At 39.5% G+C, this 17,442-nt stretch overlaps 1 protein-coding gene across 7 annotated transcripts in view; it reads left to right on the top strand.

The window, feature by feature from the left end:
* dgkg (diacylglycerol kinase, gamma) overlaps nt 1-17,442 on the top strand; it is a 141,602-nt gene that overhangs the window by 83,914 nt on the left and 40,246 nt on the right. For all 7 annotated transcript variants that reach the window (XM_019353241.2, XM_025903505.1, XM_019353240.2 and 4 more), the window contains 2 exons: nt 4,332-4,396; nt 16,165-16,255. In XM_019353241.2, the coding sequence (XP_019208786.1) occupies nt 4,332-4,396; nt 16,165-16,255 (156 nt within the window). The remainder of the gene's footprint in view (nt 1-4,331; nt 4,397-16,164; nt 16,256-17,442) is intronic.

The raw sequence follows: 17,442 nt of genomic DNA, 5'->3' as shown, positions 1-17,442 counted from the left end.
ATGATAAACCAAAATCAATACAACAACAAAACTCCACCATTTGTACACATGTGACAAACGACTCCTTGGGCACAATTTAAAAAAAAACAAACACTTTGCCCTCATTGAATTCTCACATGTTTATGTGTTTTTGATGTGATGAGTAACCTTAGCATTAGATCAGAATAGGAAGGTTTTTAAGTTATGTCTGTCCTCTTGCCTGTGATGTCTCGTTACTCCCCAGGTTCCAGTATCAGTTTCTGTAAAAGCAGCAGATGCAGGTCTATTTTAAGGTGTGAGATTTGCTGATGCATGGAGATCTCAGAACATTGCCCTAGTGTCTGATTGAGGAAGTGCGGTAGCGTCCATTCATGATTTTCAGGGTGACAAGTGAGGAAGCTTGTAATCGCACCTGTCCGCTTGCTTCGTCACAGCCTTCCATTGTCCTTGTTGCACCAAACTGAAACACCTGGACAGGCAGGCAGGATGCCAGCCTATCATCACAGGTGCTTTCACCTGTCAAAATTATAGGATGCACTTTGGTCTAAATATATTCCTCCCCAACCCAGTGTCACCGCAAAACATGTAATAGACAAGCAACTCCACTGTGTCCATTTCCTACTTTGCCTCTCTAACACGTGAAATGGGCATGCATGCAGAAGTTGCATGACTCCATGCACAAATTACATGACCAGCAGGGGGTGATGATATATTTAAACCCACAAAGTCACTAGTGAGCAAAAAACGTGTTTAGTACATTCCAGGGTCCTTAATCACCAGAATCTATTAAGCTTGGGTGCTTATATGTATATACATGTAAATGTGTTAAAAAATAGTCTGTTTAAAGGCTTTCATGTGATTATTTGCATGTTGGCTTGAAACAAAATACCTCGCTCTTCTGTTACTGCAGATTACTGCAACTTTTTAGGAAGACAGTGGACCGCCGTGTCTATTACACACTCTGTTGTGATATTGGGTTGTCCTCCCTTATTACCAAGCATCTAAAATGAGTTGACTTTATTAGACAAGAATTTACAAATATCCAAATTCCTGTTTTTCACTTTTCTTGTAATACTGTACTGTGGAAAGTACACCTTCACCTTCCAAAACCTACATCTTTGCCAAATTATAAGATGCATGCTCGTTATTTTTCTCGCAGCTTATCTAAGTGATATTAGTAGATAAGATAAAAATTAGTAAATGACACCCTTAGAAGATGAAGTTATGATTCTGTGCAGTTAGCAAAAAATTGTATCAGCTTTCATATAAATAATAGGCTACCTTCAAGTATTGCATGAAATGTCCAAAAACATGGGGCTTTATTATTGTTATTAGTGAGTGATGAATAATTGGAGGGTTTGGGTTAGTTCTAGTTGTTAACAGGAGAGGTCATGGCCCAATCAAAGGTAAAGACAAATCATCATTTTTGTTGAGCCTGTGGAAAAGCAGCAGTACGACTGTTTCTAACTTCTAATTGGGTGAGCAGTTTAGGTCTTCCACTGCACACCATCTTCACATAATCAAAGGCACAAACACAGGCCACGTAGAAATGTACTACAACTATACTCAGAGAAAGGCAACAAGCAAAGCACCCCTGCAGGCACGCACACACTCCTTCATGCAGACCCGTGTAGATACATCGTTCTGGTATCTTTACTCACTGAGCGTCACTGTATCTGTTGTAAAAGCATTTGCATTGTTCTTGTTCTTAATCTGTTCTCGCTCTCTCTCCCTCTGTCCTTTGGTAAAGGTAACATGTTTAATGTAGCAGTGCATCATTACTGTCATGTTTTGGTCGGTAAAAATGGTCATTACTTCTGTCAGGGACTTTTTTCCCCCTCATTTGCATCTTCTCTAGCTGCAGGGCATTGAGAGTATTAACTTTTCAATTACATGTGTGTTGTGCTGAACTGTTATTTACAATATTTAAGTGGAAGGACTGCTTTAAATGAGAAGCCTGGCAGCATGAAAATAACATGCAAATAAGCTGTAAAGGGATTATATTTACATGTGAACTAGAGGATGAACATTGTGTCTGAGTAAATACTGCAGATTATTTTTATCTTGCTCTTACTGTAACTCCAACGGTATATATCAACCCTTTTTCTTCTTTTTAACATCAGTGTAGCATCCTCAAGGCTAAATGCTATGTCAATCAAAAGATAGTCAATTATTAAACATCTTATGTATTACTTTAACATCCTGCTATCCAAATAGTCCCATGTAAAGTTTTATTAATAAAATAAGACGATCCTCTGAGAAGAAGAAGAAGAAGAAGCTCTGGTCAAGCTCAAAGTTCAGATCAGGACTGCTCTGTGTCACAGATCTCATGCAATCAAATCTGTGTGTGTTTCTTTGCATGCTGCGGGTCTTCATGCATGTTTATGGTCTTTTTGTGCGTCTGCAGTCTTAGTGCTAATTGAACTTGCCATTGTTGTTATTTATCTGGCTTGTAGAGTTAATATGATGTTTGAATAGTTTTAAAAGGTAAAAAGAAACAAAGCTGTGTACTTTCACATAAAACACTATAAGGGGCTCTTGTGACTGTCAGGCTGTGAAAAATGAATCAAAATGAGCAGAGGACAATATCATTTCTTCTTGGTTTCAGATGGCAAACACTGATTATGTCTCTGCTGGCGGCTGCTGTTGTTTGTTTGCCTATTTTAAGGGGTCATACTGAGGCTGCTCTTGTGACTGATCAGGGGTACATTCACCTTTGGCCCAGAGGTCAGGGGTTAAATACACGGGGCAGGAAGGCGGGGTCCGGTCTAAGACCAGCTTCAGTAAACTTGTGACCCTCAGTTCAGTGTTGTAATGTGTCATTAGCCGTAGTTTTATACTCCTCAGTGTCTTTGTGCTCTGTAGACTGAATTACAGCAGGAGGTAGGAAGGGTTATTGTGGTTATTGTGCCGGATCAAATTATTGCTTGATCAAAACACTGTCGTCATGCACAGCAATTTCAAGTGGGGGGAAATCTGCCACTTATTTTCCTCTTCCAGTCAATTAATTGCTTCCTATTTAAAATATAGAAAATGAAATGAAAATGAAAGTGAAAAAAAGGAAAGAGGAAAAGTTTAACTTTTGATTAAACTAGCTAGTTTTCTGTTGAATATGGCACTAACATTGGCCTACCAAAATGACTCCAAGAATGCACTGATGACTCATCCACAACATCACAAAAGAACAAAGAGCAACATCTAGACTGCAGATCTCAGATGTCTCAGGTTAGACTGGTATTCATGATTCAGCAATAAGAAGGAGACTGGGCAAAAATGGCACCTATGGGAGAGTTTAAAGGCAAAAACGGCTGCTGAGCACAAAGAATACAAACATTCATCTCACCTTTGCCACAAAAACATCTTGACAATCCCCAAGACTTTGGGGAAAATATTCTTTGGAGTGACAAAAGTTGAGATTTCTGGAGCAGTCTGGAGTCTCGTCGCGTCTGGCAGAAACAAACGTGTTGATGGTATGGTGTTGGTCTGGGGCTGCTTTCCTGCTTCAGGATCTGGATGACTTTCCATGACTGATGCAACCATGAATTCTGCTCTCTACCAGAAAATCCTGAATGAGAATATCCAAGAATATCGATTTGTGTTTTTCTGGCTTATTGAGCAGAACTAAAACAAACCAGTAAATCCTACTATGAATGGCTTAAAAACAACAAATTTAACCTCCTAGGACCTGCCGTCCACATATGTGGACATCACATTTTTGGTTATTTTGACCAAAATACTCAATTTTGCTCTACATGGGCCTGATATCCACTTACGAGGACATTATTCTGCTACTGTTCTATCAAAATTTTAAATGAATATCCTCATTTGTGGCTCTCATTTTTCTTAAAAACAAAAATAAGGTTAAAAAAAAATCTGGAAATTCTTTGTTTTTACATTCATCGGGCCCCAATATGCCCAAATATCAAAGAGAAATTAAAAATGCATGTCGTGGAAGAGTTTGGGTCTTAGGAGGTTAAATAGACCTGACATGACCTCAAACAGGCTGTTCATGCTCAAAAAAACAACAATAACAAAAGAAAAAACAAAACTGAATTTTAAAAAATTCTTTAAAGAGGGGCGGGATAAAATTTCTCTAGAGCTATATGAAAGACTCATTGCCAGCTGTCACAAAAGCTTGATTGCAGTTATTTTTTTACACAGGGCCAGGTAGGTTTGGATCCTTTTCCCTTCATAAATGAAGTAATTTAAAAGCTGTATTTTGTATCAATGTTGTGGCTCGGTAGTGTAGTAGTTAACACATTTGCTTGGTAAAGCTGGAAATCCCCCTTTGGAGTTGCATCAAGGAGGGTATCTGGTGAAATTCACAATGTCTTTTCTGTTTTCTCCTCCAGGATGCCTCAATCGCCCATCGCTTTCATCTGATGCGTGAGAAGCACCCTGAGAAGTTTAACAGCAGGTTAGTGAATGAGATATTTAGTGGGATTTAGCATAATATTTTGCTACTGCAAAAATTAGTTTACCTGCACTCAACCTTATACCATGAGATGATACAAAACCTCATAACTAACGAGTGACCTAGCACTTTAATCTGGAAACCCAGTTTCGTACTCCATAATTGTCACCGATCAATAACAGAACAAAACCTGCTGCAGAGAGGGGTCGATATATTGGCGGTGTTGGCCTTATTTGAGTTAAAAGGGACTGAGCTAGAAGAGTTGCATAAACTCTGCTAGAGTACTCCAAGAGCTATGCTTTTAATTTCTTCATTTTATTTTCTAATGTTTACTTGTTCGAGCACACAACTAATTATGAAATGGTCTAGACATCCAGCAGGAGAAATGAGTGAGGCTGTGATGACGTAAATGGGAGTTGCATCATTCTCATGGTAGAGAAGACACCTTTAAAATGGCAGGCCAGGAAAACAAGAGCTCAGCAGCCTAATTAATAGTTACATCATCTGGGTGGCTGCTTCAGTCTGATGAGAGAGAGGGAGAGGTCAGAAGAGAGAGTCACGATGATCCAGAGTCGATGAAATACCATCGCCTGGTTCCGATGGATGAATTCAATCTCACCACACCAGGAAGACGTGTAAATGAGACAAAATCAGGATTGGAGTCTCAAATGGAGTTTGAGAGTAGCTTGAGGATGACATCAGAATTTTTATATCAAACTTTTCTGCATGTTGAGAAAAAAATTCTTAACCTTAGCCCCATGTGTAAAATTATTGTGGGGCGCCTTTTCTGTTTTTCATAACATTAAGGCACTGTGTAGATATCACAGGTCTCAGCCACACAGACTGTGGGACCATCTCAAAGAACTACTGTTTTCTTAACATAAGTGTAGCAATACAAAAGGCCTTCTGACAGGCTGCGTTTGGAATTTTGTAGTATCAACACCACACCAGCATCCACCATCAGACAATTAAATAGCATTACATATAATACAATACAATACAATACAACTTTATTTGTATAGCACATTTAAAACCAGAGTGCTATTGGATTGTCTGACTTCTCTATCTTAGAACAATTTCTGTTGAGATAAAGAAAATGTTTGTGTGAGTGGCCTTTGTGACCCATTGTAAAGTTTCATCTGTCAAACACAGAATGAAGAAGACAAACAGTAGACAATTAGAAAAATGAAGTTATTCCCTTGTAAAATACCCTCTGCCTCAAACCACAGGCTACTCACAAATTTGATCGATCTCTTTTTAAACATAGACTGTATTTAAAAGATGGACATAGCCCCCATAACGTCAACTCTGCATTTTGAAGCCTCAGTTGTGTCATTGCTGCTGCCATCCTTGTTTTTGGGGGCCACAGTGCTAATTTATCAGCTAACACTAGCAATCTTGATTCACAAGCTGTAAACATAAACTCTGTGGACACGTTTACAGTCCCTGGGCACTTTGTTAGGTAAATGTGTTCAGCTACTGATTAATGCAATTATCTTATCAACCATTTAGACTTGATCAAGACAAGCTGCTGAAGTTCAAACCCAGCATCAGAATGGGGCAGAAGGTGATTTAAGTAACTTTGCATGTGGCATGGTTGTTGGTGTTAGCTGGGCTGGTCTATTAAACCAAGCATCTCTGGGGTTTATGGAGAGTTGTCTGAAAAAGAGGAACTATACAGTAACCGACAGTTATCTGGTTGAAAAAGTTTTGTTGGTGTCAGAGGTCAGAGGAGGATGGCCACACTGTTTCAAATAGGAAAATAACAGCAAATCAAGTAACCACTCACTACAACCGAGCGTATCTCATAACACACAACGCATCAAACCTTGAAGCAGACAGCAGGAGAAAATCACACCTGGTGCTGCTCCTGTAAACTAAGAATGAAAACTTGGGCAGCATGTGGTCACTAACACTGGACAGAAGATTGGTTGCCTGGTCTCCATTTCTCCTGCAACATTCAGGGTCCACATAAACAACTTAAAAGCATGGATCTATCCTGCTTTGTATCAATGGTCCAGGCTGCAGTTGGTGGTGTAATAGTATGTGAGATTTCTTCTCTGCACACTTTGGAAACTTTAGTAGCAAGCGAGCATCATTTAAACTCCACACCCTGGCTGATTTTATCTTACTGATGTTGTCGTCTATCCCTTTACGACCAATCTTCTGATGGTTGCTGCCAGCTGGATTACATGTCATGTCCCAAATCTGTTTGTATTTTGCATCAGGCTATAAACGTGATTTTTGATGTTATGAAGTTGATCTTTTTTAAAACTGTGGGGACTGACTTGCTTTTTAGTCAGGCCCATGTGGCCATTAGAGGAACTCTAGCCTCGCATTGGCTTCATTTTTGAGCCCTGGAGGTTGATTGGACTCATTGTGATATCATGGAATCAAACATAAACCGAATGCGACTTTAGGAACATTTTGCATTTAAGCTTTATATCCATGTTAATTTAAATTACACACACAAAAGGGTAAGTGTTCATGGACCCACGAAAAGCAAAAAAATGTTTAAAAAGCTGCTTCCTTTTCAGTCCAGCACCCTTTACCTCACTTGTGAAGCAGTCGTTCAGAAGAACAGTCAAACAGCAGCAGACTGCATCAGCCTCTGTAGACAAACTGCTGCCCTGAGGGGAATGACTGTTGATGAAATCCTGCTTTGCTTGTTCTCTTTACTGTAGCCTGAGGCCGTGTGTGATAAACAATTGGTGTGTATGAATGTGAGAACGTTCTCAAGTTTCTCAAAGCAAATTATGCAAAGTGTCCCCAGTGTGGCTGCATGCAGATCTGCACCTATCGTTTGCTTAAAAGCTATTCTTTGTTTACTGTTGACCATGTGTGATTGTGCTAAAGTGCACCGAAAAGCACAATCCCTGAACGTGCCACTCTGAAGGTTTGAAATCACAAGTTAATTAGAGAGTAAAAGCGGCCTTGCCTTCGTCGCAATGTGCAGTTGTACTTTGAATACTCAGTTCAGTGTAGGAGCTTGTTTTGAATGCCGCTCAGTCACTTGGGAACCAGGCTCTGTGTTTCATGTTGTTTGCATGATGGCAACAACATGTATTCCACTGGTTCACTCCACAGCTAATTAGCTGACATACTGTGGAAAATGAAAAAAATAGAGAAGCGGGTATGAAGGGGTACAAGAGAGATGGCTTGTTTACTCTTTGAAATTCAATAATTAATGCTGAAGTTTCCATCCTTGGTCCCATATCTGTTTCCAGCATCATAAAAGAAAGATACGCCGTTCTCAGCGGACCCTCTCTTTGATCCATTAGGCAGACTTAGAAGATGTAAAGCATTTATGTGGACAGTGGGACATATTTAGCCCACATAAACCCAGAGGTTAAACACAGTAACCTTTAAAGCTCTTTGCTTTTCTACAAAATCTTCTTGGATGTTGCTTTTGACTGTCTCCATTGCTCTGAGAGCCTCTTGTGACACAGATCAAACTGTAGCTCCAAGCGAGAGTGCGGTGATGCTCCGACAGCCTACTGTACAATATTTACAGTTAGCCGGTGCTGGAGGTTATTGTTCTTCTGTGAATTTCCTTTTTCAGTACTGCAGCAGAGCACAAGACAGTTGATGGACAGCTGCAACTGTTCTATTGTTGCGTGACTGAAGTTTTGGCAGGGTAAACACCCCTCCATGTTTACAGCAGTTAAAACTGAAAGGAGTCAGTGTTGAGACCCAGCCATTTCTTTCTCTGTGGGTAAGCGCATGATAAAATCACCTTTGACCTGGCGAGAGAGGCCCATAGCCACATGTAGCACTCAGCTCAGTGCTTTATTGTACTTCCTGTCAGTCACAATCCCAAATTGTCTGCATGTGTGTTTCTCTCACACACTTGCACCACAAACCATCCTCCACTATCACAGACTCTGACTTCACCCACCCATCAGGCCTACTGGGACAAGGGGGATGTGTGATTCCTGACACCTCAGCTTGTGCAGCTCCATCAGCATCTGATGGTCACAGTAGCCAGACCTCCAGGAGCCTGAAGCCCAGGTGCTAATCATTTCTCATGCTGTGGACAATGCAGCCTTTGTGTGTGCAAAAATGTGTGTTATCCATTCTGGAACATTTTCAGGGAGGAGAAGAAATAATAAGTTTAAAAAGTGATTTTTAAATACTTAAGCAGTATAAATCATCTATCCTAATTGCTCTTACTCAGGCCATGTCCACAATAATAAGTTTTTGTTTGAAAACGCATCTTTTTCTCTCCGTTTTGGCCTCCCGTCCACACTGAGACGGCGTTTTCAGTCAAGGAAAACGCAGCGTTTTGAAAACGCTCTCCAAAGTGGATACATTTGAAAATGCCGTTTTCGTGTCACAGTGTGGACAGCGAACCCGGAGCCTTTTCGAAAACGATGACACATTTTAGTCATTGCACTCATGTGACCAGTTAAACTAAGATAGCGGAGAGCATTATACAGCATTTGTTTTGTTTGACAGCCCTGTTAAAGATTAATATCAGTTTGTACATGCTCCAGACAGCTTTTCTTCAAATTCTTTAATTCTCACTCGCTTTTGCAACTTTGTACTTTTGTGTTACTCGCAGCAACAACTCCACCTCATTGTTAGTCCATTTAAAAAACTTGGTGCTTTTCCTCAACATTTTGCAGCGACGTTTCAAAGAGCCGGAAAGTAAATAAACGGCAGACAGAAATGAGGCAGGTCGAATCGTCTTGCGTTTCACGCATGCGCAGTACTGGAACGTAAGCGTTTTCGCCGTTTCAATGTGGACGCACAACTCTGTGAAAACGAATGAAAACGACAGTGTGGACGCAGAGCGTTTTCAGACATGTATGCCGTTTTCAAATCTATCCAGGCTAGTGTGGACGTAGCCTCAGATCAGTTATATGTGTGCTCCCCTTTTGTGACCGAGGCAGTTGGAGGGCTTGTTCAGAGCTGGTTTTGATCTGGTTCCATAAAAAGCAATGTTAAATCTGAGTTTCAGTCATTGTCTTTTGAATAAATTGTCATTTAATTCTAGTCATAATTTACGCATCCAAATGTTTAAAATTTAGCTCGACAAAATATCATAAGATTATAACAGAGAAAAGCTAAAGCTGATTCAGTTGTCTGATCAGAAATGGTGTCAGTGGAAGGGTGGCTGAAACAGGGAGAAAATGCTGAAGTATGCCAAATTATTATAGGTATGGCAAAAATTTCACATTTTTGGTTTAAACGTATGTCAGTGTGTACAGACGAGGCCAGCGGAGAGGTACAACAGTGAATGTCTGCAGCCTGTAAAGCATGGCGAAGGCTCTGTCATTATGTCATGGTTTAGGGCTGCAGTCAGTTGTGTTGGAGATCCTGTCAAACTGATGGAATTATGAATGCAGACAAGTACAGGCATCTCGAAATATATCTGAATGGAAAAGACTTTCAGCATGATAAGACACTCCCAGTCACAGTCATACCTGAATAGAAAAACACAAATGGAACACTATCAGTGATGGATTAGCCTGCCCAGAGCCCAGACCTCAACGTTATTGAAATAGTGCAGATTCATCTTGACAGAGAAGGAAAAGAAGAGCTTTAGAATATCCTTCAAGCAGCCTGGAGAACTATTTCTGTGTGCTATTTAGTGAAATTACAAGAAAGCTTGCCAACAAGAGTTCAGGCTACGTCAAAGAATAAATGTGGTCCTACTAAATATTGACTTGCAAGCCTGATAGAACTGCAGAAACTGTTTTTGCCTGACTTAATTCAAGACTTTTGCACAGTCTGGGATTGTTTTACTGAACGTTACACACTTGAATGGGATTCATTTATGCATGTACACCGCTGGCATCAGTAAATATTGGGAATGTTTTGCTCCAGTGACACCTCTAAAACGGGGGAAAAATCACTGATTTGATGTGACATAGTTAATCTCTCTTTAGTGTTTGCTGGTGTATTCTGTTGATTTTATGCCCAAGTGTAACCAAAGAATTTAACAGATCAATTACAGAGATCTTTGAAGGCTGTACAAGATGTGCCTTTAATCTTCATCTGGTGCCTGTTAAAGGGTGAGCTGCTGCAGACTTTGTGCTGACATCAAACATGATTTCAAAATGTTAGGAAGTCTGACCTGGCAAGACTGCTTGCATGTATTCAAACATGAAATCAATAATACTTAATAGAATGTTATGACACATTGACGGGTTAACCCCTTTATGCCAAGAGCATCACATTTATGTCATATTTGAGATTTTTGTGATATGTTCCCCCTGAAAAACCAAATTAAATAGTACAATACATTTTAAGCAATACATAAAAAATAAAAAATTCAGCTGTAACAAATGTGATATGGATTAAAAGTCATATATTTTTATTAATATGTGTTTTTTGTTTCGTCATAAAGTTCAATTAACATTCCTTTAACAGAAAGTATTAGTATTAGCAGTTATGTCATGGTTCAGGCTTTAAATGGTTAACTGTCTTTATTATGTGAGGCATTAGCCCTGAGGCACTGAGGGCTTTTTTAAATGAAGGTTTGCATGAGATGGAGAATATCATACAGACATCTCCTCCCCCCTCTGATGATGACAGGATCACAAAGGTTGTGCGCTTTACCAGTTTGAACATCTGGCCAGTGTAGATCCAGAAAGGAAATCTCAGGGATTAGTATAAATCATCTTTCTTTCAAAAGCACTGTATAGTTGGTATTAGCTGACTGTCATTATGGCCTCTTTGAATAACACCAGCTCAGCAGTTATTGTTATGTTTCATTCTTATTGGGAAAAAAAGCCTCAGGATTGCCTCACAGTTTGAGATGAAACAATAGTATCTAAATTATATACATTATTATAACCATGTTAAGCATTATGAGCACCAAGAAATTATCAATATATTTAATGTGCAAACGTGCACATTAATTTACAGAAACTGGACTAGGGAAAGCTTGTATTGGTTTCTGATGTATTTTAGAAAGAGTGTCATTATTAGCTGCACTTTAGTCAAAAAAAAGGATACTACTTCACCAATTCTCCTCATTTTCAGCTTCATGTATTTATTTTTGGACTGTACTGGAGTAGCTTTGCATGATTCACAGTTCAAAATATACGACGGGAAATAAGGAAAAGCAGAAAGGATCCCTTTCAGCTGCTGAGCACTACTTTGATTTATCCTTTCAATTCAGAATGATATTATCATCTCTAATAAGCTCCCATCTGTCCCATTTCTACCAAATTACCAAGCTTTTATGCGCCACTTGTGAATTTTGAATTATTTTGAGTTATTATTACACTCTCCCCTCTTTTTCCCCCTGGTTCAGAGGGAAAATCCACTCCCTTCCTATTGTGCAGACAAGGACATACATGTACGCAAGCAAAGGTTCACAACACACTGGGGAAGTTTTTCTCTTTTTAAAAACCACATCGATACAAATGTTCACTGATATTTCACTTGTTTGATCTTTTTCCACGTTCTCTTTTGACTATATTAAATAAACGTCAGTGATAGTAAGAGTCCTTTTAGTAATGCTGTGTTGTACAATACATTCTTCTAAGTCAAAATAATACTGTTATTCTGTTAAGGTGAGTAGTTTATATGCAGTGTACATTCAGATTTTAATGATTTCTTTAAACTGTTTTTTTTTTTTGGAATGACTGTACAGAATACATTTTTACTGAGTGCACCAGTTTGAATTTATTTTTGACTTTCTCTAATCCACATAGGTTTAAAAGTATGTACACTCAAATAGGTAGATACCCTCACTTAAATCATTTAATAAGTGGTGCTGAGGGTTCTCAGTGTGTTTTAATTTGATGAGGCCAAGACCTGTTAACCTCTTGTTAGTGATCATGATTGGCTACAACTGGTAGTTTCAGTTTCTGTTTGAGAGCACCACTTAGATTGAGCAGCAGTCTGAACAACGGGAAAGTCCAAGTGAAAATCTAAGAAGGAGTTGGAGACATTTCGAAACAGTTGCAGATTCCAACAGTATAAGTTCATCATTAATTGTATGTAAGTACAAGTTATTCGAATGTGTCACCACTTGGCCACGGTCTGGAAGAAGATGCAAACTGTCACTCTCAGATGAAAAGAAATGTGTTTCTAAGGTTATTAAAGATGTGTATTTTACAATCAATGCAATGTTGAAGTAAGAACAGTTCAAAGAAATGATTAAAAACATGACAAGTTACTTTTTGCATAATACTCAGTATTTTGCACATTTCCATTGCACTGTCTTGTGTCTGTATCATCCTGTTCTGTCTAGTGTTGCACTGTGTTGTCTTGTTTTTTTGCAAGTTTTGCACATTGCACTTTACGTAGTCCTGTGTTCGTCTGTTATATGTCATATGTAGCACCAGGGTCTCAGAGGAACGTTGTCTCGTTTCACGCTGTACTGTACCACTGCACATGGTTGAAATGACAGTAAAAGCCACTTGACTTGACATTCATGTCCATGATGAGTGTAAGTGTATATCTGACCAAAAATATATTTTCTCACCTGATGTTTGTAAATGTAGCTATCTTCATAAGCTGCTTTGTCAAGCTTAAAGAATGGGTCAATGAAGCTTGAGGTCACCGATCGCCTGATTGGATTATCAGAGATCAGATATCAGCACCTTCTTACCAGCTGTCCAAAAACCCTGCAGCCAGCACTGTGTTAGCCTTCAGTTCTTCTTCAAGCTCGAGTATTGTCTTTCCATTGTTTTGCTTTTTCTCTGTTCAGACAGGTATCTGTGTCATTTGTTTTGTAAATATCCCTCCTCATATATTTTTCCTGTTTGTTATTTATTCCTGCTGTCTACTGTTTATATCGTGGAGCACCTACAATTTCGTTTTACATGTACAATGATAATAAAGGGCTATTCTATTTTTCACACTGTTTAAGACAAACACGGTGAAATTTCTGCTTGCAGAAAACCAATTTAGTATATAGATACTCCATTTTGTATAGAAATGGGAGTACCTATATGTCTGTATACCACTGACTGCACTGCGCTTTGTGTGCACTGATTTTCAAAGGCAGGACACATTCTCTGCTAATTAGTTTTACTCCCTGACCTCGTATCCTTCTGATTTCACAACAGGTATGAGAGAGGAGGAGGGATTGAAAAGACGTGGTGGGGTCATAAAGTCATTTTTCATATTAGCGATTTAAGCAGATGCTTATCTGAAAGGAAGGGCAAGAGACTCCAAGGTACAGTATACTGGTGAGGGTTTTGGAGCCCCCAAGCAGTACTGAAGTAGTGAAGCACCTGAACTGTGTTTTCATAACAGCACAGTTTCACCTTATACCTTACTACAGCACCAATCTGTGTTCTCCACACTCTCGTTGAATCTTTTGGTTTCTCTGAAGGAGATGTGTCGTCTTAAAAACCAGAACTTGTTAAAGTTTAATACGTACTTCTCTTTTTTGCAAGTACGCTGTGAAAGCCATCTGAGGGCTCAGCACCCGCTGAACTGGAGACTAATAATGAGAGATTAAAGTGTTAGACTTTTTAGACTATTTACGATCCCTTTTGTTGTAGTTTTGCATTAGGTTTAGTGCAGAAACATGGGAATAATGGTGGAAAGGCTTAAGGAAGTAGTCTGCCTCCCTGTTGCACTCGCTGTCCATAAGGGGGGGAGGGGGACATGAGTTAATTGCATTTTTTTACAGGCTGTCTCAAGTGGAAGCAGCTTAATGAGGTTAGGCAGCTCGCCTCGTTGAGAATCACAACTGTTCCTAATTGTGATCTCAAATATGCTCATAATCCCCTGATTTGACAGCAGCAGAGGTTTCTGGGGAGGAATTAAGGTGAAAGAGAAAGAGCGAGACACAGAAAGACAATTAGCAGCAAGAAAAACATGTGAACAAGTGTATCAGCTTAAGACAATTGTGCTACCTTTTAAAGAACGTGAAGAGTAATTACAGATTTTAATGCTGTGTCTGAAGTCTGTTCAGTATTATTCTTTCTCTTATTTTGCTCTGTTAAATTTTGAGACTTTTCTAAAGAGCTTCTGTTTGAAATGTCCTATTGTCTTGGGCTAGGATTGCACCTAACCTTGGTGCTGTCATACCTCCATTATACAAAGCTGTTGCATCAATAACTATGTTGTTAGTATAAGCAATATTTCCACATACCAGTGTACCTACTGTGATTTCATTAAACATGCACCACTTTTAGTCATTGCATAAATATGCAGGGTCATTCTTTATCTTCCATCCATGTTAAAGCTAGAAGCTCTAGGAACCCCCTGTTTAGTGCTTCACATGTAGTGATCATTAACCGTGAAGTCATGACCAGTGACAGGCCCCAATCCTTAACAGTATCCCCAATTTTTGGGGGGGACTTTTTCATGTGTGTCAGAATTATTATTTTTTGTTGGTCACCTGAGTTCAAAGAATTTAAAAAGAACAAAATGATGTATTCTAATGGTGTAGGTTTAGTGTCGCCACAGATGACTGATTGCTGATTTAGACTCCTGCCATGAATCTCAGCTTAGCCTAAAATATAACTTGTGTGTGTGTTTGATGCTATTGCCAGCATTTATGCCTGTGGTGGTGTCCCAGTGTATATGTTTTATATACAGCACCAGCCATGAGGAAAATGCTGGGACTTTTTCCCTCTCGAGTCTCTACTCTTTGTTGCTGTCAATTTCTTTGTTTTTATTTCAGAGGCAACCATATTTGTCCCTCAGTTGTTCCATCTCTTTGCACATCCACTCAGGTCAACTCCAATAGTTTTGACAATCTCCCTGCAGGAATTTGCTGACATCTGTGAATCCTTATATTGAGGCAATGATTATTCTTCTGTCACTAATCCATTGAAAAACTGCAGAGACAAAGTATCTACAAATGCACAGGAGTAATGCACAGTACTAAACAGCCCAGTTGTAATAGTTGTGGGCTGTGTCAGATTTAACTCAGTGGTATATATAGACTGTTAGAACTCGCAGGGTTGAAAGTTCTTCAGAGTATTTAGTGCCGTAATACTGTGGATCGTCTATAGCACATATGAAGAAGATCCACACTGCCCAGTGATCAAAAAGGCAACTAACTTCTTGCTACCTTTAATTTCACAGTATGTTATGCAAAGTGAACCAGACTCACCTGTACAGCACACCTTGTAACCAGGTCCTATTAAACCCCCAGAGGAAATAATGAATGAAGTTAGGATATTTTTGACTGTGGACCAGTGAAGGGCACTCGAGGTCATCTTTCCAGACTGATCAAGCAGATATTTCACCTTGACTGAAAACTGTATCATTCAGCCACTATCCAGTCACAGAACAGCAATGAATGACACAAAGATATAAACAAAAATGCATCCATCGGGTCACCTCTGACAAATCCATCTGTAGGGCAGAAATGAACCATTGCTCAGTCAGACCCATGGTTTGCTTTGAATGTTGTGAATCACAGTAATGTTTGCCCTGATACTATAGCCACCACCAGCAATGTTTCACCCCATGTCCCCTCCAGAGGCAACGCTCACGTTGCAGCTCACAGGGTGGTTTCGATGAGAACAGCAGAACGCCTGTTTGACAGATGGCGGGGTCAACTTTCTGTGTATTAAATGCTGCCAATGCTACTGTCCCCATTCTAGCTTCAGGGTGCATTGATGGAGTTTTGAACTCTAAGGTCACATGACCACAAGCTGTCCTGAACTGTCAGAAAATGTGAGATGACTCAAGGCAGCAGACAGCTTCAATATGTGTCCACTGCACCCGAACAAATCGTGCTGTAGGCTCAAAACACAGTACTTATGAAGTGGGAGTATCATCTGATATGTTTGCCAAAAAAAAAAAAATGTCTGTCCTCTGTGTCCCCTCTGACTCCTCAGAATGAAGAACAAGCTGTGGTACTTTGAGTTTGGCACCACTGAGACCATTTCAGCCACCTGCAAGAAACTAAACGAATGCATAGAAGTGGAGGTGAGTCACAGTCTTATCAAAGCTGGCGTCTCTGATGCAGAACTGATGAGTAATGGCTGAAAGTGACTGGCTGGTTAGATGACAAAAACACTGGAATATTGTTTTTAAATACTCAAGACCTGCTATATTTGATGCATCAGAAAAGATAAATATGAAACATCCTGTTACAATAGATACCAACAACTTTGGCTTTCTGTGGAACTCTTTATAGAGCTGATACTTAATGTTTTTCCAAAAAAGAAAAAAGTGTGTCAGAAGTTTACAACAAAGTAGTTTGCTCGTATTAATGAGGCAGGCTATTCATAGCACATCATCAGATTAATGCTCCATAAAGTCACTGATTGCCTCATTCTGTCATACAGCGCTGAATAATCTGTCACCTGGGTGCTTAAAGCACAGCAAGACTCCGAGAAAACACATGAGAAACATACCTTATCAGAAGGCACTGACGACAAATGGAAACGAGCTCTGTAGCCCACAAGGTTCACGTTCCACTGCCTCCCTCCACAACTCAAAAACACCTCATGTTTACATCATGTTATGAGATATTCAGATCAAAAGCCATTCCACTATCTACAGTACTGTGCTAAATTTTGGAGCCACCCCTCATTTCTTTATATTTTGCTTCCTAGACTTTCTTGTAATTTTTTAAGTGGTCTTGAGCAAATTTCAAATTCCTCTGGCGTTCTAGAGGTCTTTCTGAAGGGTTTCTTTTGACATTGACTGCTTTGTCACTCATTTTCTTTTCTTGTACCTGATCATTGGAGTGTGTTTTGTTTGTTAAGCCTTTTAACACTGACCTAAGAATCATTCAATAATAGAAAGACACATAACTCAAAGGATAACTTAGCACACATAATTTGTTCCCAATTCTTTAGTTCAACTTTGAAAAATATGAAAGGTAACAGTTTGATAGGCATAAAATAGTTTTCATTTTTATGCACCATGAAGGTGAGTCCCAAAGAGCTATTAGCTGAAAACGCAGCATATCTCAACATAATGTGTACTGTGTCCAATTTGCGAAAACTGCACAAGTGGAGGCCAAAAGAAATGTCACGCTTAAAAAACTACAAAAACTGATAGACGGAATTCTGAAAGTCATTTTCTTAAGCAACAGCAAAAGAAAGAAAACAGACCAAACAGCCGACCTGAGAAATCCATCTAGTCCTTCAGGTGATGGAAAGTTG

This window comes from Oreochromis niloticus, linkage group LG16 (genome assembly GCF_001858045.2).
Source record: "Oreochromis niloticus isolate F11D_XX linkage group LG16, O_niloticus_UMD_NMBU, whole genome shotgun sequence".
Taxonomy (NCBI): Eukaryota; Metazoa; Chordata; class Actinopteri; order Cichliformes; family Cichlidae; genus Oreochromis; species Oreochromis niloticus.
Note: the sequence above shows the minus strand (reverse complement) of the source record. Positions and strands in the feature narration are given on the sequence as shown.